This window comes from Stigmatopora nigra, chromosome 12 (assembly GCF_051989575.1).
Source record: "Stigmatopora nigra isolate UIUO_SnigA chromosome 12, RoL_Snig_1.1, whole genome shotgun sequence".
Taxonomy (NCBI): Eukaryota; Metazoa; Chordata; class Actinopteri; order Syngnathiformes; family Syngnathidae; genus Stigmatopora; species Stigmatopora nigra.
This window is the reverse complement of record NC_135519.1, coordinates 13,739,857-13,763,531: the sequence shown is the minus strand read 5'-3', so window position 1 is coordinate 13,763,531 and position 23,675 is coordinate 13,739,857. Positions and strand designations below refer to the sequence as shown.

At 42.5% G+C, this 23,675-nt stretch overlaps 1 protein-coding gene across 1 annotated transcript in view; it reads right to left on the bottom strand.

The window, feature by feature from the left end:
* Positions 1-23,675, bottom strand: part of lrmda (leucine rich melanocyte differentiation associated) — a 184,288-nt gene that overhangs the window by 17,175 nt on the left and 143,438 nt on the right. The window contains exon 6 of the mRNA XM_077729788.1: positions 5,129-5,216. Coding sequence (XP_077585914.1) covers positions 5,129-5,216 — 88 coding nt within the window. The remainder of the gene's footprint in view (positions 1-5,128; positions 5,217-23,675) is intronic.

The window sequence follows — 23,675 nt, the reverse complement described above, 5'->3', positions numbered from 1 at the left end:
TGTCTGGGAGAGTCAGAGCATTTTGCTTACAAATTCTTTACTTCTTTAGCAAGGTTTGCTTAATTTATTCTATTGCTTTTTGATCCCTAGACAAGGTGGTCCAAACCAGGGGTGGGCAAACTTTTCGGCCCGGGGGCCACATTGATTTTAAAAATTGGACAGATGGGCCGGGTTAGCACATGATATGATACATATAAAAAAGTGCATCCGTTAACAGTACATATGAAACATAAACTGAAAAAAACGACTAAAGTATTAACATACTCATCACTCATCATTAAGGTACAAAGTAAAGTAAAAAGGAATGAATTAAGAAATATTAAAATGTAATTTAAAAATAGTTAGAGGGGCTGTAAAACACGAAAAACAAATAAGAGTGGACACAGCCACTGCCACTGGCTTCCGCGTGACGGCGCCATCTTGGGAGAAAAAAAATATTTGGACAACATCGGTGGGCCGGATTAAAAAGCCTAGCGGGCCGTATGTGGCCCGCGGGCCGTAGTTTGCCCATAACTGGTCCAAACTAATCCAATGGGGCGGGTGGAGGTTTTTGTTCTGACTGATCCAGGACAGGCATTTGAATCTTGAAGGCCGGGTTGGACATTTTAAGCTTGAAAGCCGGCCTGGACAATCAGACTGATCCAGGATGGACATTTTAACCTTGAAGACCATTCTGGACACCCTTGCCTTTAGACAGGACGGACAATTTTAACCTTGAAGGCCGGTCTGGACACCCGTGCCTTGAGACAGGATGGACATTTTAACCTTCAAGACTAGCCTGGACACCCAAACTGATTCAGGACAGAAAATGTTAACATCGAAGTCCAGTCTGGACACGCAGACTGATCCAGGATGTAAAATCCTAACCTTAAAGGCCTTTGTGGACGCCCAGACTGATCCAAGAAGGACAATATAACCTTAAAGACTGGTCTGGACACACAAACCTTAAGATAACCAAAGAGTTTTACAATCAGGAAATCACAAAACACAAAACCAAAACTCAACTGACCATGCACAATGCCGGGTTTCGTAGTGTCAACGAATTAAAAGACCAAGAACGGAACGCCATAGGGGTACAAAGACATCACCACCCTAAAGCCAAGATGAGGGCAAGTTTTGGCACTGGTAGTTTAGTCGTCCATTAGTCAAGAATCCCATCCAGATGTCTGTCAGAGCAGCAGGTGGAGTTTAGCGTGTGAGCCCAGCTGAGCTTTTAAAAGTCAGCGCTTAGCACCCACGGTTTCGTCATCTGGCCTCTCCCCGGCCCCCGGCAACCTCTCGACAGCCCATTCCTCATCATTTAGTCCTTTTTGGCAAGGCCCGGAGTCCTCGTAATGGGCTCCTCTGAACGCTTCCAGATGTTTGTTTATTTGTTGTGCCTCAACTATAAAACACTTTACTTTCCACTTTTTGGACGCCTTCCCATTTTTCGGGGCGGCGAGGCGGCGCGGGACCCCCGGCGCACGTCACCCCCCAACCCCCGACGTGAAATGAATGCGGCAAACAAACGCCGTGCGCCCCACGGGTGTCGTCGGGAAGTTGTTTTGTTTTTTTCGCGCCATCTTTGAAGGCTCGCTATCCTCCGGGGATTTTAATAACAGTTGTGCACCATTTAAGATACATCCATACAAAGTAGCTGGAAGCCGGCCCAGAACAACAAGATTAAAAGGGGCCCAGGGCTCAGACTGGAGGCGTATTTCAGGCATTCTTCCTTGTCTGTTTACTCTACTCGTACAAAGACATCCCTTTCATTTACTTTTGTCACCATTGAGGAATGGCCTATTGGAATTTCATCTGATGGAAAGAAGCTTTATTGACATAGAAGGTGGAAATCAAAGGCATTTTGTTCTAATATCCTTGTTAACCAGACAAAGAGGTTTGTTTTAGGTCTTCGGATATAATTAGATCCATGAACTAACGTCCAGACGTCCAGAAATAGCGGTAAGAAGGTCGCCATGTTGGTTTGTTGGGAACATCAAGGTTGAATTCGGAATAGGCAAAGAGGATTTTGGGAAGTCCATCAAGTCTCGCTCAAAAGTGGTCTGAAAACCAGATATGAATCGGATGTGGGATTATGTTCCAGATTAGCAACTAGCGGCAACAACTACAATTGCTAACTTTGACTAAGAATAACATCTAAATTGCCTACTAATGATTTGATTTGTAAATAAAAATCTTCAGCAAATATCACGTTCTTATTGTCAGACAGATTCCATGACATTAAGGACTGAGACATAAATGTTTTTTTGTTCTCAGATGCTCTTGCAAACTACTTTTTGACTTCAGTTTGGCAGTAATTGTACCTGCTCTACTTAGTCACTGTCATCTCTGACAATTGAATTGAGCCGGAATGTCATCTAACTGCAGTGGCGGTATATTAAAACACACCATAGACACGCAGCTATCTCAAAACAAAAACAACTCCCCAAAAAAACCTAAGCTAACAACACGTAGCGTCAAGCCAACCAGTTTCCACGCCAGACGCGCAGCCTGAGACTCACTTATAGACCCTTGGATTCAAAGTAGAATAGACAATGGGGAGCAGTCTTGGGATTTAGAGTCAAGGTGACAGTCGTGGAAGATCCCGGGGCCCCTCTGCCAGACCACATAGTCCACTACCCTGCGTGTCACGCCTTCAAGCAGACTCTTCAGACAGCCGCCACCTCCACAGTGTGGTGTTTTGTGCCATTTTTAAGTCCTTCCCGTTCCACCTGGTCTCTTCATCTCCCCTTAATCTCTTCCTCTTGTTCCACGTCAGGCCGGCTGTGTGAAACGCTTCCGCATCTTCCTTGTTAATCCCGCTTTTACGTCTCCTGGCCGCCTTGTCTCCTCCGCTTTGGCTCCGAGAAGGGAGCCTATTCCGGACTTGCTTTTTTATCCCCGGGGCCCGGTCCTGTCTGCCATTTGGCGACGTCCTCTGGGAGCTACTAGGAGCTGAAATTACCTCTGGCACATCCTGACGCAGGTGACAGTACGGAGGGGGTGGACATAGTAGATCGCTACCACGGGAAAATACGATATAATCTCACTCCGTTACAAAAAAAATGGTTGTTTTGACTCTCAGAGTTTAAAGACTGACCATATTTAAAGTCCGTTTTGTTGTTTTACAACTCAGGAAAGCATTTTACTGAAAACACTACAATCATGTCCAGATGGTTTGATAGAAATTGGTTATATACCCTAATTCAGGGGTGTTAAATGTATGGCCCGTGGGCTGGAAGACAACCAGACTCAAAAGCTTCCATATTTTTCCAACACTCACGCTGTAAAAGCTGAATTTTGCAAACTACTGCACTTATGATAAATTTAATATCCATAGTCACATCTGTTCTTTTGCCTCCTGCAATTAAAACACCACAAAATCCAACAAAACTAATTAAAATGTTTCAGTTATTACCTATTTTACTACCAGGATTGAACTCGGTTTCAGATAAATGCAAAAACTGCCCCAAAACTGCAACTCATACTCCAGTACGACTAAAATACATTTTCTATTATATCCATACATATGATATTTTGCTCGTGCGACTTATACTCAGGTGTGGCTTCAAATCTAAATAAATATTGTTGTTTTGGTTAAAGTAATCGACTTAAAGCAGAAAGGGCTAAAAATATGAGCTGTACTGTGAAATAAGCGAACAAAAATGGTTTACCTAAAATTCAATCCAAGCAAAAACACTCAATTCTTACGTCAGTCAAACCTCAACAAATAACTATCGTCAAACAGGAGTGTCTAAGAGTCACGGATAACTTAAAAAAAGGGTAAAGATGTTGCAGAACCGTATTGTTGGACAGAATACAAAAAAACAGAGATTGTCTGCATTGCTCAGATCAGAGACCAAATGGAAAATATGGCAGCTGTCCGCACCTTTAAATGGACTCTTCTTAGCTAGGTCAGACTTGGACAAAGCACAGGACGCGTCTGATGTGAGCAGAGCGGGAGGACACGGATCTGTCCTTGGCACAATAAATGGGCTTTTGTGCGGGAACACACTGCGCTTCTTTGTGTGGATGGCTCCACTCTGGTCAGGCAGTATTGTTCATGACAAGTGCTTTGTCTTGGCAAAACATCATTTTTGGGTCCACTTGCAGCAATATTAAACGCACTGGTTGGCGGGACAACGTTTAACGAGGGGCTTCGGGTTCCACTTGTGAGTGGCATTTGTTTGGGTGAAGCACTGATGACTATTAAAGATGCTTTCAAATACAACAGAAGGCCATATTTTGAATAAAATTCCAAAAGTCAACATTTAATCCGAATTATTCTTCCTTTCCCGCAAGTCTTAGCCTCGCCCACTCAAATATTTCCAAACAGAAGCTACAGATTTTTGCCATCTGCTAGCATAAGCACGCTATCCTCTAGTTACCGGGTTAGTATGTTGTCATTCTATCAAAATGTACTAGCTAACCTCGCACTAGATTAATTCTGGTTGTGATGTCATAACCGGAATTGATGACAAAAGTGGGGCTTGCTTGATAAATTCATTTGTAAGAAATGACTACAAAATAGTGAAAAACAACTCAGTCTTGCATACCACATTAAGTACTATAGTTTTTTAGCTAGGTCTACAATGTCTTCTGTGTCTGTCTTGTTACTGCAACTAAGGAAAATTCGCGAATACAGATTGAAATAAAGTTCTAATCTAAAGTAGTGGTAGCTAGCTAATCATTATGATGGCCGTCTATCATTATCTAGTACGGATACATAATTTTGTTGTACATAGTTCAAGATATTGTTGTGTCTGAAGAAAAGTTCTGCATAATGTCAAGGTTGTTACTACACAATTAAGACGGTTGACTACTTTGGCTCAATATGAGTACTAATCAATTTCTCGTAGCCAGAGATCAAAGATCCCGGTACGCTCCCACGCGTCGGCTCGGACCGGATTAAATAAAGATGAATCTATTTCATTCCCACAATCAACACGTGAGACTGACGAGATGAAATCAATAAGGTACAAATACAATGAATTCATTCCACTCAAACAGACGAAAAGATTCCCACTGTCTACTCCTGTTGGAGTCCAGACTTCTTCAAATACGTATTTCACTCTCCTTGCTATTAATTGCATTCCGTGACTACTTCCAAAAGGTTACCGAGTGTACCGGGTCGTCATATTGACCTTACCTTTGTGGGTTCGGGCGTCCCTGGATCCTCGGGGTAGGGGCGTGTAGGGCAGAGGGCGGTTCTCCAATCCGACTTGGTTGGAATCCTGCTAGTGAGGAGAAACGCAAAGATTAGTTTTGGTATAAAGTCTACCTTGGACTGCTTTTGACAACATCTCAAATAGTTAAATAAGACAGTTCTGGTCCAAAATCCCAACAAAATTAGCCAAAATGGTGAATGCATTTTTACATTGGAATAGCCAATCTACACAAAACGTAAGTGTCTATTAAAAATATGTCACAGAGGTCAAATAAACAAGTTTAGATTAGAACTTGATTTCATCCTGTATTTCCGAAATTTCTTGCTTGCAGTAGCAAGCACAGACACAGAGGACATTGTAGAACTAGCTATAAAAACTGGAGCCATATACAGAAAAACCACAAGGTGGTGGATCTTCTGCAGACTAAACTGAGCTTACCATAGGTTTCTTTTTCTACCCATCAGTTATCGGTTAGTCGATTAAAAGGTAACATATAATTAGCATCTGAAAAAAATTACATTAGAACAATTCGACTACAAAAAACTGGCAAATTTGGGAGTCCTTGAACATGCATTTGAGAGATTCCCAATAGAAAAATTACAAGGTGAAACACTCTACCCGCATTTTTAGACCCCGACATATCCAAACATATTATAATAACAAACTTCAGGAAGCTGCAGCCAATCAGACGACAGAATCCGACCAACCGGGTCAAGAGTTTGTTGTGTTTTTGTTCTTTGTTCACTTTCAAGGTCCAAAACATCCTCCTTCCTTTGGCGTTTTAACTAGCGGACTAGGAAAGGAGGAGGTAGTTCATCATGACAGCGCCACCATATCTGATGCCTTTGCAGAAATACTTTCCTTTCCCCAGGAAGGGAATCCAGCCGCCGTTTAATCATAGAAAGAGACTCAAGTGACAAATACATATTAGTACCGCATTTTTCTTTTATTGTTCTTCCTCTACATGGTCATGCATAACCTTGAGAAATGCAACGGGCCCGTTCGGCTAAATAGAAGCGGATTTATCATGGTGTTGGATTGAAACAGATCGCATCGGGCCGCTTTGAGATAGGATCTGGGAAAAAAGGCATTCGGGTTGCCCTCCCGTGAACGTCTCGGATGGAGAAAAAGTGCCACTGGGTTGTGGTTTGGGAAGAAACTGCCTGGAAACCTGCTGTTATCTCGGAGGGATGGGATTTTTGTACCCGAGTTCGAGTCTGGGTGGCCTGGTTCTAAGGATCTCGGGGACAGAGTGCCTTGCGTTTTTGATAGGGAGTTTCCCATTACTTTTAGTGCCTCCAAAGTCCCAAAACCATGCTTTAAAGAAGGTTCTTAGCATAAAAATTGAGAGAAAATACTGTATTTCCCAGTTAAATACTTCAAGGGTTTGATTTGGAAAGACATTTCCTGGAAAGGCAAACGGCATTATGACAGGGAAATGTCTCATTATCTCTGTAGAGGAGTTGTACCCAAGTACGAATCCAGGTCACCTGATTTTAAGGATCTGAACCCTTAGTACTGTTTAATATCCAAGTACATTTGACCGGTGACCAAAAGGGACCAAAAGACCGGCAACCAAACGTCATGTAACGAACTTTGAGTACCGAACACCAAGCTATGAATGTTTCGTCTTATTGCTTTTACATAAAATACGTCATTTGAAGACTCAATACGCCCACAAAAGGAGAATCCTATGTCTGTCTTTCATAGAAAACATTGCGTTTCTCCACTAGCAAATCCAACACAATTTCCACTGTGGAGTTTCCTCCGTCCCGCACCCTCCGAGACGAGCATCCCGGTGAAATCCTCGGCCCCGCTTTGCCTCATTTCCCGTTCCACTTGAAAGCTCCCAAACGCCAGCCGGGGCCTCCACGCCGCCTATAATCCAGCTGCTCGGCCACAATTCATCTCCCTAGTTGCCACATTATTAGCGCCACCACCCACAGACAAGCACGGGATTGAATGGGACCTCCCCCCCGTTCTCCCAAACGTCTTTGCGTATTTCTATCCCCAGGGAGCGGAGTCACCTTGCTTTGAGGAACGGCAACGTCGCACGGCGCCATCTTTTCACCCCGTGGCCGCTGATCAAACAAGCAAAGCCCCTTCAACAGCTTGGCTTGTCACATCTCGTCCCATTGGGCGCCATGATTACCAAACAGGCGCACCTGCCAACCGCCCCCCACCCACGGAACATCAATCAGTCCGACCGGCCCTCCCTTCTCTGGCTCCTCGGCACTTAATATACTTCAGTCGATAATCCAGGACGGCAGCAATGACAAGGGTTGCTTTCAAGTTGCTTGGGTGACTTTTACCGAACTGACTTATACCAAAACACCCCCAAATTATCAACAATAACACAAATACAGTCGGAATAATTTGGCCTTAGTATGTAAGCCCAAGTTTGAGCTCTAACAAAAATATTTTAAAAAATATATTGCTGTAAAAAGATGTATAAACCATCAGTGTACTATATTCAAGTTTCATTACGCATCATAAAAAGGTCAAGGGGTGCTGGAGCCAACTATGGCTTGTCGGTAGGGGAATCCCAGGTAATCGCAAGGCAGAACAAGACAAACAACCAATCAAAACCACTCAAAAAAGAACAATTTAGCGTTCAATCAGCTAGTTTAGCAAGTATGTTTCTAGTATGTGACAAAAAAAACGGAATACCCGAAGAACAGCCACACACGCTCAGGAAAAACATGCAAGGTACATGGGCTGGAACCCTTGATCTCAGAACTGTGAAGAGTACATGCGAACCGCTAGCATAAAATATATGTATACAGTGATCCCTCGCTATAACGCACTTTACTTTTCACTACTTCACGGAATTGCATCTTGCCTTATGTTCTGTATTCTGATTGGCTAAAAGGTCAAGGTAAAAACTATTGCCTGCTCCTGTACTGCCTATTGTTGGCTGGGATAGATTCCAGCACCCCTGCAACTCTGGTGAGGATAAGCAATGTTTAAAATGAAGAAAATAATACATATATCTTTTGTTTATATGGTGTCAAGAATTCATGACTTGGAGTTTCTTGTCAAAACATCGCTTGCCTCCCATTTTTTCTCCCGTTGTACCTACACTGAACAGAGGGAGGTGCTGCTGTTTTGTGTATTTAATACACTCCCCAAAGTCCCCGCCTCCCTCCCTCTTTCCCTCGTTCTATTCGCTGTCCAGATTAGTCTGCTCATCAAACTGAGCATTGTTCTAATTTGCCAGGCCCGGGGCATATGGTCACGTCATTATTGTCTCCGACGAGTTATCACCGCCGCTCGTGACAACGTGTCGCCAATTCACGGACGACCAATCTGCTTGTTCGTAAGAGACCGGAGAGAGAAGGAGGATAGGAAGAAGCTCTGTGAAAGATGACGGCCTGCACCGGCCGGGTAATTTATCATCGCATCACGACTCGTTTTGTAGCTGCTTTTCCTCCCGTGTTATGATGGCAAAATATGCTGATAAAGCCGGAGGCACTGCTGATTACGACTTCTAATGTGTCACTGTAGGGAGGGACGGCATGGGAAGCAAAATGGAAACACCCCGAGATGGCATAGTTTGCAGGGTGTAGGCTGGATTAACTTTCGATAAAGTGAATTTGAAGCGCTATTCTTAGAAAAGGGAACCTTGGGAAGCCATCAAAACGTAACATAAAATTCAAATTCAGGGATTGTGAACGCCTAAATTAAAGTTATATCAGATACGCCTGTTGTTTCAGATATAATGTCGAAATTACGACCTGCCATCCACTGTTTGGTTGCCTGAAGCGAATAATGACAACACAAGAAGCTTGAAGTTAGCCTAAGATCGGTTGCAGTTCACAGCTATACCACTAGGTAGAGCCACTCACTGAAATTGTGCATCTTCGTTATCTTAGGGGCAAAAATCGAACAATTCAATGTAGAATTTTAGTATTTTTCTTTATTCTATATATTTATTTAGCAAAATCCTTGCACTGGTTTATTTAGTAACTAGTTTAGGTTACTTTAGCTACTAGCCAAGCTAGCATTAGTCTAGGCACTAACTTGGCCTGGCATTGACGAATCCAATTGGACAAAATTCCATCAAATCTATTCAAATTAACATATTTAAACCCAATTCTGATCCTTAAACGAAAATGGATGTTTTTCCACATTGACCCTTGCCCGTTTCATATTTCAAAGAAAAAACAAAGGTCGACACCACCAATAATCGCTAAGTTATGCTACCTAGAGTTATGCCGCAACCACCCCAGTACGAATAACCACTCTTGATCCCGCCCCAGCATGAAAAATGGCATTTCCAACATTCCAAAAGAGCTTCTCGCAACTTTTTCAACATATTTCGTAGCCCAGGCATCGGACACGGCGCATCCCGACTCCCCGCCGATCCTGCCGGCCTCACCTCGTCGGCGGCGACGGCGTCCGTACAATCTAATTACGGCGGCGCTACAAGAGGGCTAGCGGTGTAAACAGCGGGTTTGTTTTATCTCCTTATACATCTGGACAAGTAGACAAAGTGCTAAAAGGAAATAAATGTGGCCTGACAGCCACATGAAAGGGTTCAGCCAGAGGCTTAGCGCTACTTGGGGCACAGGAATGTTGTTGCTAAGCATCAGCTCGCGACCTATCACGGCGCACCGAGGGCCCCGTCCTGCCGAGAGGGGGGTTGACATTGAGGGGAGGCGGCTCGGGACTGGAAAATTCTTCATTTGTTTTCTCTTTCTTAGCTTAAAGCAATTGTTGGCAAAAAAACAAGGCTTGTGTTTGCTTTTCTCTTGACACCACTTGGGCTTTTTGTACTTTGCAAAAAGACATGGAGAAAAATGCCTTTTGATATCTTTTCTCTTTGGCTCCGTATCAAACTACTCCTTTGGTGTCTTTTACGCAAAACTCTTGTTTGTCGTCTCGTCTCTGTTAAAGCGCCGTCGCCGCCCGCCGATGGCGTCGCGGATCAGAGGCGACGCCGCTCGTGAACTCATTGGAGTCAACGTTTAGTGGAGTCGCTTTGATTGTTTGCGCGACGGTTTAAAGTTGAGAGCTAAGAACGAAACGGGAGAACTTTTTGGGTCATAAACAATGGAAAACTATTGAACAGAAGCAATAGAAAGAATCACGTAAACTAAGCTAACTACGACTCAAAGGATATGCATACAAAGGGCTTAAATACGAAATACAAGTGACGTTATTTGCCTAAAAATGGCCAGCCGGCCTCGTGTGAACCAGTAAACGTTCGTTGATTGGACAGCTAGCACGTAATGTTAGCTAGTAGCCACTCAGGAAAGTTAGCAACAGGACTGAGCATATACTGCACCAGATCTAATACTTAGGATCGGTATCGAGTATCCATACGAGTATTTTCCGACTATAGGACAGTATTGTCAAAATATCAGATCGGATTCGGTAGTCGCTTGTGATTGGTCGAGCTTTTTGATTGCTGTAAATCAAGAAGCACTATGCAAATGTTATGAAATGTAGTAAACGAAACAATCCTATACCTTAATACAAATACAGCGACAGGTCATTTACGAGTTGGATTCTATTTCGAAGTATTTCGGCATCGGCAAAAATTAAGTTTGAGAAAAATCGGTTTACATCGGAAGTCAAAAAAACAACACAACGAATTCGTACAAACAATAATTAGACAACATATTATAATCTGAGCACTCAGTAAAGTAAACTATAGGCAAAGTATTACAAAAATAAATCATTTACACCCAAAAACTGTGCTTAAAGAACTAAAAATATTTTTTAATGATTATGTACTTTATGAGGGAGGTGATTAATTCTAGTTTTTAGTCCGTAATAGCAAATTTAGAGCTTTACTGGATGGAGCGAGATAAAAAAAACGGCGCCAGAGTGTCTATTAACGATTAAGCGTTCTACTCCAACGATGCTCCTGTGGCTAAATGTGTCATGTGATCCGAAATCACATTTTGTCTCAAAACGGGCAAACGGGCTAACATTTCGTGCTACTAAAAATGAATCATGGAGTCACTCGTAGATGCTAACAAGGTGCTGTTATTTGTTTGTTTGGTTCACAATTTTAAAGTCAGTCGACCTTTCTTGACGTAGTTTTTTTTTGCCGTGGAAATGCAAGGCTTCGTTACAGGTAAATAGCACAATTAGCTCGGGGCTATTTCTCGTTTTTTTGGTCCGGCTTGACCTTTTCCGCTGCAGATTAAAAGTTAACCTTCAATTCTGGAGTTGAAACTTAAATTCAAGTGTATTCAAAGCACTGTAAACATTTATTGTTTTAGACAGCATGCATTAGTACTTCTTTTGGGACTAAGTACTATTTGGAAGTACCACTATGTCAATCATCCGTGGTAAAGTGTTTGCTATTAAATGGGAAAAATGACGCAAAAATGGGATATCGCATTGACATCACATGACTAGATTGGCTCTATTTGCTATTTTATTGTACTGACTGTCAAAAATCGTCATTTTTTTTCAACTATAAGTTGCACCAGTTAAAGAATACACAAAGAAAATGGAGAAAAATAAAGAGCATTTTTGGCTGGGGAAATTTTTTTGTGTATTTAAAAAAAAATTATGTTTAAATGGCAAATAACAAGTCAAAATAGGCCTCTTTTAACATAAGGTTATTAAAGATGACCCTAAAAAAACATAACAGTTCGTCAATGGTCATTAAGAGAGAGAAAATGTCACGTTTCAGTAGCCAAACTATGAAATAAAATACATAAAAATTGACTTATAGTCCAGAGAATACAGTAACTAGAATCCATCTCAATTGAAATGTGCACACTATCAATGATTACTTATTTTATTGATTATTTATCTGCCAATTTCTTTCTTATAGTTATTTCTGCATTTCCCTAATTTATTATGTTGTTGACTATTGATTTATTTATGTATTACTTATCCATTAATATTCATTTCTGAGTTATTGTTATTATTTATTGATGAATTAATTATCTGTTTCTTTGTTATTATTATTGTTCACTTTGTGATGAGGCTTTAAATCTTATTAAACTTGTATAAAGACATTAAAAGCATTTAATTTAATTCAATTTTAGGGTTTCCAAACATTTAGACTGCAAAATTTGATCATACATTCACTTTACGGCTATTTTATTGATCGTTGTTTTGAATTGAAAACGTCTGGTATGATTTTAAGACATTCTACCTTGGACTAGATTGTAAAATAAGGCGATTTAAGGCAAAAAAATGGATGTATTATTTGTGTAAGTAAGCTCTACCGACGGCATACGTCATTTGCGAAGAAGCTTTCTGTTCCGTTTAAGTTTTGCAACTGACGTTGGCGGCGGCGGCCTGTTTTCTGGAGTGTTGTAAGCTCGCTTAATAATTGAAGACTCCGCCAGCCAGCGAACCTGTCACAGCGGCTCCATCTCCCCCGTTTCCCTCGCAATTAGAAGCTGGGGAGACATTTGAAGAAGACCCACAAAAAGCAACGTGAACTTAAAGGAAATTAGCTCTTCACACCAGTCAAACGTCAAGTCACTTAGCCGCCCGCATCCAACTTTCTACGGCGCTTTTGTCAAGTGCGAAAGACGGGGATTTTCTCCACTTTGAGACGACGCCATTTTGAACGGAGAGACGGAAAAGACAACCCGGAGAAATGCCAAGGATAATGAGATCTCTCCATGTGACGCGGGGGAAAGTGTGACGTCCCAGACGGCTGGCATTTTAGAAGAACTGGATTGAAAGCCCTGAATATTAATTTTTTTAGAGATCTAAAACAATAATTGTCATTTTTTAATTAATTTTTCCTGTGTTTTAGTTCAAAAATTACTTTGTGAAATCTAAAAATATATAAAAAAAGCTCAAATGTTTTTTAAAGCTTTTTTAAATATATTTTTAGATTTTGCTAAACAAATTTTTGAACTAGAAACACAAAAAAAATTAAAAAATGACATGGCGAAGTTAGAAAAAAAGTATAAAACAGTTTTAAAACATTAAAGAATGTGGGTTAAAAATATAAGTCAAAAATAAGTAAAAACAAGCTCAAAGTTAGAAATACAATTTAAAAAAATAGTGAAAAAATATAACGTTAAAAATTAGTCACACTTTCCTCCCACATCCCCAAAAAATGCATGCTAGTCCAATTCTATCTACGAGTGATCTGTCCTTGTGCCCTACGATTGGCCAGCCACCCTCGCCAGCTGCCCTGAGGCCGCTGGGATAGACTCCAGCACCCCCGTGAGGACAAACGATTCAGAAAATGAACGAACACGGCATATTTGGTGACGGTGGCCGCCCCGCCGGGCCAGATAAGAGTCGGGCCGGCCCTCCTGGACTCCGACAAGGACTCGGCAAGGTGAGCGGACGCGCCTGGGACGGCGGAGAAGACAAACGGAGTGAGATAAAATAAAAAGAAGTCGCTGCCTATAAAGGGTAATTGCGGGCCTTTTCCCCCGAGCGTGCTGGCGGGAGGGCGATTGGGCGGGCGGCTATACGAAGCAGATTTACAGGCGGCGGCGTTGGCGCCGCAAATCAGGCCGGCCTTCCTTCCCTCCGACAAAAACACTCTCTCTATGCGCTATGAAATTGTTTAATCTCATCAACTTGTGCCTTCACTGCAGCTCATAAATTACAGCCTTTGTTGTGCACCTCGGGAAGAAGACAAAAAAATGCGCAAATACGCCCGTGTGCGAAAAGAGTCAGCAAGACTTTTTGGGGAGCTTTTTCACCAAAAACGTCGGTAAGACTTTTTGGGGAGCTTTTTCATGTACTGTCCATGGCAGAACAGCCTTCATTTTCGTTTATAAAATGACCATAAATAGCTAGCCTTCCGACAATGGTTAGCTGGGATAAGCTCCAGCACCCCCCGTAACCCTTCAGAGGATGAAGCGGCTTGGAAAATGGATAAAAATGCAGTCTACACTCTCACAAGAATTTAAAATATATATCGATTGATTCATTTTTGGTTGAGCCAATTCTCAAAAAGGTCGCGGGGGTGCCGGAGTATATGCTAGCTAATTACGGGCAGTAAACACAATGACCATTCACGCTTACACATCAATATTGAGTGTCCAATTAGACTTTTAACATTAGCTAACATTAGCATTAGTTCAAAAACGAATCAAAAGTATATACACCATCTCTTAAGCCACACCCCGTCGTCACGCTCGCCGCAGTGCAACCGGCGGAACGTTGGCGTCCCGACGGGCATCTCATTTCGGTGTCCGACACCACCAAATGACTACGGCATAAATTTCGCGTCGATGGAAACGGCCAATTAATTAAAGCTAAAAAAAACGTGCTCGCCATGTCGTCTCGGCGCCGACAAGGAGATCTGGGGGGCAATTTTCCACTGGGTGAATTTACCGCGGGGGTCACGCTAATAGAGGACTCGAAACTTTACCTAAAGCGCAATTACACCCAAACGCCAGAAGGGGCGACATGCTAAAGTTAGCGACTCTGGAGTATCGGCACGAACGTCTCCTTTCGCCGCTAAGATATGTGAAAACGTCCCCCGTTTAACGGCGCAGGCGACGGGAATGAATTATTCATGGCGTACGGGGGGACGGGGGCGGGCCTTGCCGTTTGCGGGCTTGCTTGTTTATTCGTCTTCGGCGGCCGTTTATCAGTCGGGCGAGGATGAGACTCCAGATTTATCGGCGTGGCGCCTTCCAAAACAGATAAATCAAAGGGGTGTAATCACGCCGCCGCCGCTGCCCCGCGGGTGACCCCGGCCGACTTGCCACGCGGGGGTATCTAAACCCTGAACCGGGTTGTCCCCCACCTTGGCTCCCGTCAGACAGAAAGAAAACAAAACCTAGCTTTGTCCTTTTTATCCTGTTTACATATGGCGCTAAAAATAACCAAAGCGTGGAACAAAGGCTAGCGTACCAACGTTAGCGCCCCAACCGGTATCGATTCCGACTACGGCTATATACCCCCCACCCGTCCCCGCGGCTTACCGCCCCAGTGTCTTCGGACTTATGTTGCCTTCGGCTAGCGGTCCACTGATTAAGCTAACGGAACTTTGTTTGTCTCTCCCCCCTCTTTAATCTATCTCTCGGCCAGATAAATGAACCAGCGCCACTATGGCCGCCGCCCCGGTTACCTCCCTCTATCCCCTTCTCCCACCTTATCACCCCCGTCTGTCACAAAACGCCAAAACAGCCGCCGAACCTCTGAGAGATACGCTAACACGTATTTAGCCCGGCCCCCCGTTACATCAAAACCCCCCTCTAGACTTTACTTATTCTCCCCTGGACGAGTTGCCGTCAAAACGACTCCCTTCTTTGGACGGCCTTTGTCGCCGAGCCGTAAATCGGCGAGTATTTACGAGCCGCAATCCCCGTTCTTAGCCGTTTAATGGCGACACGTTTGCGGGTGAATTAAAGTGGGGTTTTATTCACCAGGCTGTGGGCCAAGGGGAGGCCTGACTGCAATACTCAAATATACACACACACACACACATGTACTCACGCACGCACTACACTACTACACACACCCGCATTCTCCACACTGCTCCCGGTGGTAAATCACGCTTATTGTCGCGGCGCAAAGCGAGTGTGCGTCACCGAAGGGGGGGAGAGCAGGAAGCACTGGGCATAATTCTGTCCATCAGTTTAATTTATAGTTTCGGTAGCTTTGTAATCTCCACGCCGTAAATACCACGGCTTGACAGGCAGGAATTTGGAGTGATCCGGGCTTCTCTACAACGCTCGACCTTTTGACAAGGCCTTGGAAAAAAAAAAAGATGGAGGGGAAGAAGAAAAAAAAACTAAACGACTTTAGCTTCCTTTTTGCATGTTATTCATATTGTTTCCTGAACGGATGATAAGTTGACAAACGCGGATAAAGTCAAATAAAGCTACGGTCACTTTTTAAGATTTTCAGTTGAACTGTAGACTTAAAAAACAACAAGTACTCTAAATAAAGCAAGGTCAATATCCTTTTAAAATGTACCATAAATACACAAATACATTTACAGGCACACTTTCAGTGGTGCGTTTACTGACCACAATTACACTTAATCCATCAACATGTCCATTGGAACATGTAAACACACAAGTCCATCAGGTAGTGGCTTTACTACTCACAAAAAACTGCTTCCTTTTAAAATATACCATAAATCCACCAATACATTTACAGGCCCACTTTTAGTGCTGCATTCACTGACCACAATACACATTAAACTACAGCTCAATTCGTCAACACTGCAATATGTAAACACAACAACTCCATCAAGTAGTGCCTTTACTCCTCAAAAAACAATATATTTTTTATCATAATGTTTCTATGTTCTCTCGCAAAAAAAGTAATGATTATATGTCCATGTTGCTAACAAAAAACAGCAACACCAAAGCACTTTTCCTGCCAAGTTAGCTAAACAGCGCTATCAAAAAAAGTACTACATAATTACATTTAATTCCCAGTTAAACAACTCATAAAAAAAATGCTAACAAAACTTTAAAACCGGGAAATAAAGCCATGTTTTAGCATTAAAAGTCTATTTTTCTATGGCATAATACACCTGATGACTTAATTGGGGCAAAATAACTGTTAGTAGGACGTTCTCAATCTCATATTTCTACAAAAAAATACAAAAACAATTTAAAAAACACAGTCTTGTACCTGATATTAATATTTAATAGCCGTAATGTAAACGATGCCAGCTGCTTGGCAGGGACAACAAAGAACATAGTCTTCTCCTTTGTGGTTTTAAAGCAAAACAGCGATTTACAAGATTCGCCGAATTGTATTTAACTTAAAAGACGACGAACGGAGGCGAGGAAAGACGGCGGTGAACGGTATCTCCCCGTGGCCCACTTCCTACGTCTGGCATTTCCATATCACTAGCCCGCTAGCTTGAAATGTAAACACATTCCATCAGAGGAGCACCAACCAATCAGGGCCCGCCTCCTCCTCGACACAAACGCCAAACGAAGCGTCATCACCCCAGGGACGCATGTTTGATCCCCGACACTCTCCGTTTTACAATCCTTCTTTGTCTCTCTGTCGCCATCTTTCTCTTTCCGAGAGAAGACGGCGGCGCACTCGAGGGCGACGGATCCTCTCCCGGCCTCTCGATGGGAGCACTTGAATTGGCCGCCGCCAGGCAGTTCCTCCTGATATGTTAATTGCGGGGTACTTAAGCGCTAGAAGATTAACATAAAACCAGCTAATAGCGGATGATAATTTGCGGCCGGCCTTTTGTCTGTCCGTCACTGCGTCGCCGCCGGCGGCAACGGCGGCAATTTTATCAAGCGGCTGTAAAATATCATTGAAACAAGTCGGCGTCGGGATAATTAAGGGGAGAAAATTGCTATCATTCAATTGGGAAACAATGGCGCCGTTAGCTATGTGGCTAAGCAAACCGTAATTAAAGCTTTAGAGTTTTTATTAAACTATTTATATTGTAGTGTAAAGGAGGTGGAGGGGGGAGGAAGAGGACAAGACAGGATTGTCTAAGAGTTGATGTTCGATGTTAGCGGCAAGCTAACGTTTGATTGGGGATCAGGCTGAGTAAGTGATTGTTATTTATGTTGATATTAGATTAGATAACTTTATTCATCGCGTATTCGAGAAATTTCACTGTCAAAGTAGCAAGACGGCGAGAATACAGACACAGTAAAAGACACCCTAAACATAGATAAGTAGGTAATTAGATAACAAATACATAAAAAAGCACGTCGCTGAAATATATATGTACATACGTACACATATATACATGCATATATATAAATATGCACATACGACCTTATATTATCACCATATTTGGGAAGCGGTACCGGGGTGAAAATACACTCTAGAATCGCACTAAAGCATACTACAGACAATTTCATAATTATAATTTATAATAGCCTATCAATCAATCGATCATGATCTGTCATGGGCATCCCTGACTTCAAGTATACAAATATAAATAAAATCTGAATTAATTACATTACAACAATACCAAAACTGCTTGAAACAAAATCATGTATACACCCAATATTTTTTGGTTTTACTATAAGCATGAGCGAGGTGGCACGGGGTGGAAACCGACACCCTAAAATGCATTCTAGACTATTATTCCCCACTCCTTACAATTAAAAATGGTATAAATATAGTCTCAATTTTCCAATATCAAAAAAAAATTGAAGCAATAGCACTACTATGAAGTTTGACAAGTGACCCCCAACCACCTCCCCACCCTCACAGACTCATGAATATTACAAAAGGCCTTTCACCAACAGTTATTCATTCATCTGCATACCTGCAGGCCCGCCAAAAAAATGATTGGCCTGCCATTACCGCCAGCGAGCGGCCAGGAAAAAAAGAAGAAGGAAAAAAAAGAAATGTTCCCCAAACAATTTGCCTGAAAATGAGACAGGAAGGATTGTGTTCTATTCAACGGCGCAGACAGGCCAGTGTGCATAATGATGTTAGCGTAATGGGCTGACAGATAGACTTGGAGAGCATGACATTAGCATGAGAAACGCACCAGTGAGCAGCACTATGGTCTCCCAGCCGCCCCCCCCCCCCCGAGACGCCGTTGCTCGTTTGTCTTGCGGCCGCTACCAGCCTGACAAATGAAGACGTGCTACGCCTTATGCGGAGGAATATAGCGGTCCACTTTAGCCGGCGCGTGACTTTAATGATTGGACGGGGGTACTGTGTGCTTTTTTGTAGGCTCAATATACAGTCATCCCTCGAATATCGCAGCCATGTCTGGACTACATTAACCGCGATAATCGAGGGATTACTGTATCTCCTTGTCTTATTACACATTCAAAAAAAACATGACGTCGCCGACTAAATCATTTGGAGGTGTGAAATAGGTATTTCTGAAAACGTATTGAAGAAGTCGTTTAAATTAAAGATGGGAGTCTTGCCCAATTAGATTGAGTAAGCCAGACATGATGATAAAAATAAGATATTAGTGGTAGAAATATGAAGAATAAAATGGACAACAACTAGTTGAATAGGCATCTGTTAAAAGTTCTGAAGTGAATTATAGCCCGAGAAAAGAACAGAGTAAACAAAAAAGCACAAGTCGCACTGGAGTATAAGTCGCAGGACTACCCAAACTATGAAAAAAAGTGTATTTTGTAAACAACAACTTCTCCGGACCGGCCCATACTTTTCACCATCAGCATAAACATAAAAGACTGAAAGATATCAGACAAAGTGAATATGGGGAACCCGTAGTGTACCACTGTATCCCCAACAGTCAAATAGCGTCACTGTACAGTAACAAAGTCCCATGTAAACATCCCCCCCCCCCTGCGACAGCAGCTCCTCCGATTCTTTATCTCCCGCCACGACAAGACAATCTGGAATATACGAGCATCTGGAGCTCCTCTTCAAACACAACCTTATCTCACGCCAAACACACCCTCCCCGCCGAGGACCCGGCCCGAACCTTACGGGGACCTCGCAACAGCCATCGAAGTCGAGTGTATGTATTTACAGGGTCTTGACGGTCGTGGCCGCGACGGAATCCGTCTGGCTTTCTTCCGGGTGGACCCAAACAAACTACGTTGCTTTTCATCCATCACCCGTGACCTCAAACACGAACCAGAGACGGCCGATAAAGTAACTCGGACATCGTCTGGTTGTCTGTTACACAAGAGTCTGAGCGCACAGTGTGTGTGTATTTTGTAGTTGCTCACGAGGAAGCGGCGCACAATGGAGTGGGTGAAGAAGATAAAGGCCCTTTCAGAAGGCCTTTGGCCAGCCTATGGGGGGAAATGTAGCAATGTGCCCCTCTCTGGGGTCTCTACATACGCCCTGTGCCTCACTTCAAAGAAAGGGCAAAGGGGTCCTGGTACTCCCCCCGCCCCTCTTAAGATGGATCCTTCAGCCAACAGCTGATTCCTTGGTGTGTGTGGATGTGTGTGTGGGTATGTTGTGTGTGTGTCAGCGCCTTTAGCTTTCATTCCAGACTGGCTTCTAACACCCTCTCTGAAGAATGTCTGAACTGGAGCTTGTGAGGACGGAAAATAGTCTCGTTTTGGGGATTTAATCTGGAATCTTTTAGAACTATTGTTTGGAAATTTGTGTTTTGTGATTATGGTCAACCTGATTAAGTGATAGAGGATAGTTTAAGGGGGATTTAGGCAAAGGGGGTGGTTTTTAAAACCTACAGACTACTGAGGGACTGTGTGGGAGTATCAGTCTCGGTCTGGAGAAGGTCCCGATCTGTGGACTCCAGTTTTTGAACTAGGTCTACAATGTCTTCTGTGTCTGTGCGTACTACTGCAACAAAGAAATTTCCTGAATATGGGATGAAATACAACTTCTAATCTAATCCGACTCAATTTCAAATCCACACTAAAAACAAGACAAATCAATCCTAGCATTTATAAAAAAAGATCAAATCTGTACAAACGACATAGGGACCAATTTTAAATCCTGAGCAATATTACTAACCTGAAACCCATTTTGAATTTCTTCTTCATTCCTCAAACGCTGACTCGAAACTGTCAAAGTGTACTTTGAGTTAGAGTCCATGACCCCGACTTCAACCCAGAGCGACAAGTTGAAATCTTTCATTAAAAGCATATCCATGACACCCACTCTGAAAGCCTGACCTTGGCTTCAAGCTCTAATCTGTAATTGTAACCCCAACCCATTCATTTGCGAGGGGGTGCACCCCAAGCAAAGGAACGCGGGTGGCCATTTTTTGGGTAATAAGACATTTGAAAGTTAGAATTGACCTTGCCCCAGACGTGACTTTAAAAGTTTTTACTGAGAAACATACACTTTGTGGAGTAGTTGATGTATAATGACAATAACGGTTTTTGATTTGATTTGATTGAAAAGCATAAAATATAACTTTTTTTGTAGTTTAAAACTCACTTGCCATAACTAAACAACCTTTCCATAAATAATAATCTCCTATTCCACTTTAAATAAAGACTTTCTTGCCCAAAAACAACAACTGATTTATCTATTGAGGACTTTTGTCTTGTCTATTCTTTTTTGTAAAAAACTATGAAACACACAAGCAGTTCTTAAAGAAAAACAAAATGTCCGAATATCGGCTATGTTTGCATTCTCCCGATTTCCTACACAACATAAAGTAACCATTTGACACAGTAGAACTTTTAACTAAGTAAACATTACTCCAAAATCCACCCTGTCCACACTAAAACATTTCCATGGGAATATTTGTGGATTATTAATCCTGCTGAATCATCATTTGTTCGGCGTGTGGCGCTAAAGTCGCGTTTTCTCTTTCTGACGCAAAATAGCGAAATCCATTCAAACAACGTAGCGCTAAAGCACTCTTACGATTTTCTGCTTTTATTGTCAAATGGCATTCGTCACATCGGCGCCTCGGCGAGGGTCCAATTCCGTTCAAACACTCCGCAAAAACACACTTACACACAAGGCGGAGCTTAGCGGAAGAGTATGAGGCGGCGCGGTAAGCTTTTACAGGATGTCAGAAAACGGGCTTAATTGAAAACGATTAGGGCCCATCCAGTCGGGGTTCGGGGAAGAAAGCGCAATTGTCCCACGTAATCCCGCCCGCCTGCCCGCCGCTGTTCTTTCATCTGGATTATGAGATCAGAAAAAAAGGATTTGTAAGGGGGAAGACCTCCCGGATCAGCTCCTCTTTTACGGCACTTCCACTCACGCTTCGCCCTTTTTTTTTTTTCAACGAAAACAATTGTTTTGCTTAATTGACGGATATTAGTTGGTGACGGGTTACGAGTTTATAAAAGAAAGACATAAAAGTGTCATTTATTGAATAATTCGGATTCATCTGACTCGGAATTGGACGAGTAGACTCTTTTTGGTGAGATTAGCTAACATGCTAATGTCGGAGTGTTGCCGTGATGCTAACACAAGTCGCTAGTAGACGACAAATTAGGTAATAAACTGCAAGCCGACTATTCTAGTGATGAGTTTCTACCCGGAAACTGATTTTTCCGTCTCGCCGCCATTTTGAAAAACCCGAATTTCACTTCAGATGAGAAACTATTTAATTTCCAATGATTAGTTTGAACTTATACAGCAAAATCAACTCAAAAAACAACAAAAAACTCATCTACACACTCACATACGCCATCTGCTGGCTTGAAAGAAAACTGTTCGCCATTTACCATTTTTGGGGGTCCAATTTTAATAGTCGCGAACTACTGAGTGAGTCTTTTCCAACATTATCTCGTTTAATTGGTGCGTAACAATCCTTTAAGAGAAATGGTCAATGTTTTCGCGTGTTTTTTGCCAAGCTTTCACGCATAAAGTAGATGAAAATGAGCGTGTCATTTTGTTTGTTGACAAAGACAGACAGCTCCATTACCAGGCCTTGGAATAAGCCCAACCCTTGACAAGATGGGCAGAAATAAGGCTTTAACCTCCCTTTCCCCTTCCTTGGAGTTTACTCCGAGAAAAAGAGGAGTGGAAACAAGTTTCCATCAATCTCTCCGTCAGGAAGCAGCGGGACAGCAAAGACAGCAAAGACAGCAAAGACAGCAAAGACAGCCCGTCTGATGACAAACAAGGAAAAGCTTGGCTGGATCTGACAGCCTTAGAATTGGAAGTGTCCATTTGGGGAATCATCTCTTATATACCCTCCACGCCAACGCCAACGTACTATTTCACAGTGCCATGATACGCAAATGACATTTTCGAGCAAACCAGATACTACAATGTTGAAAACTACATTTTTTTTTGTCTGAGAAAACCTTTGCTATTCCTTGCTATATTAACAAGTGAATTGTATGGTTTGTTTTTAAAGCGTTTACTTAGTGACTATGATCAGATAGCCGACAGCCTACAGACAAATTTGGTTTGTTTTTAAAGCGTTTACTTAGTGACTATTATCAGATCTCTCACCACCAATGGCAGTCAATCAATCAACCAATCAAAAGCCTTTGTTTTGATTATACTACAGCTACATATGACGAAATTATGTGTGCTCCTCCACAGTGTGTTTTCCAATAAAAAGATAAATAAGTCATTTAAAAACTGTTCCAGCCACAGAAATAAAGCAAGAAATTCACCACCAAAATGGATCCCTCTAGAGTTCAATCAGAGAACTACAACAGAGTACAACCTGAACTAAAGCTTCTTCTGCGGACCATAGTCAACAAATTTTTCTACAAAAATGGATGTTGCACAGTTTCCGAAAGCTAAACTCCGCCTTTCATCACGGCCTTTTGATCCCGAGCTTCCTTTTTGTACTCCACATTTCATCATCTCTACCCCCCCCTTAAATTGTCGGCGAAAGATGACCCGCTTTAATTCCGCTGTTATCGTCCAGGGGAAAAAGTGTCCGGCATGTCTGTCCACGTGGAGGAAGAAGAGGCCACGGCCGAGGACAATAGACAAATGGACGACAAAAGATGGATTTTAGACAAAATATAGCGCCGCAATCTACGGGAAGTGACCTGAAAATGTACTACAACAAGAGGAAATGAGCTCAAAAATGCAGAAATTAACGCAGTAGGACGGGACATTCCGAATGGGTTGCTAGGTAAGGTTTACATGTATACCCATTAAAAAGCCATAGAAACATTCAGTAAAGGTTTTATGACAGATATCGTCTTAGAAAATCGACCTTATTCACCGCACCCGAACGGCATTCTGTGCATTCCCAGTTAAAGGCCCCTTCCA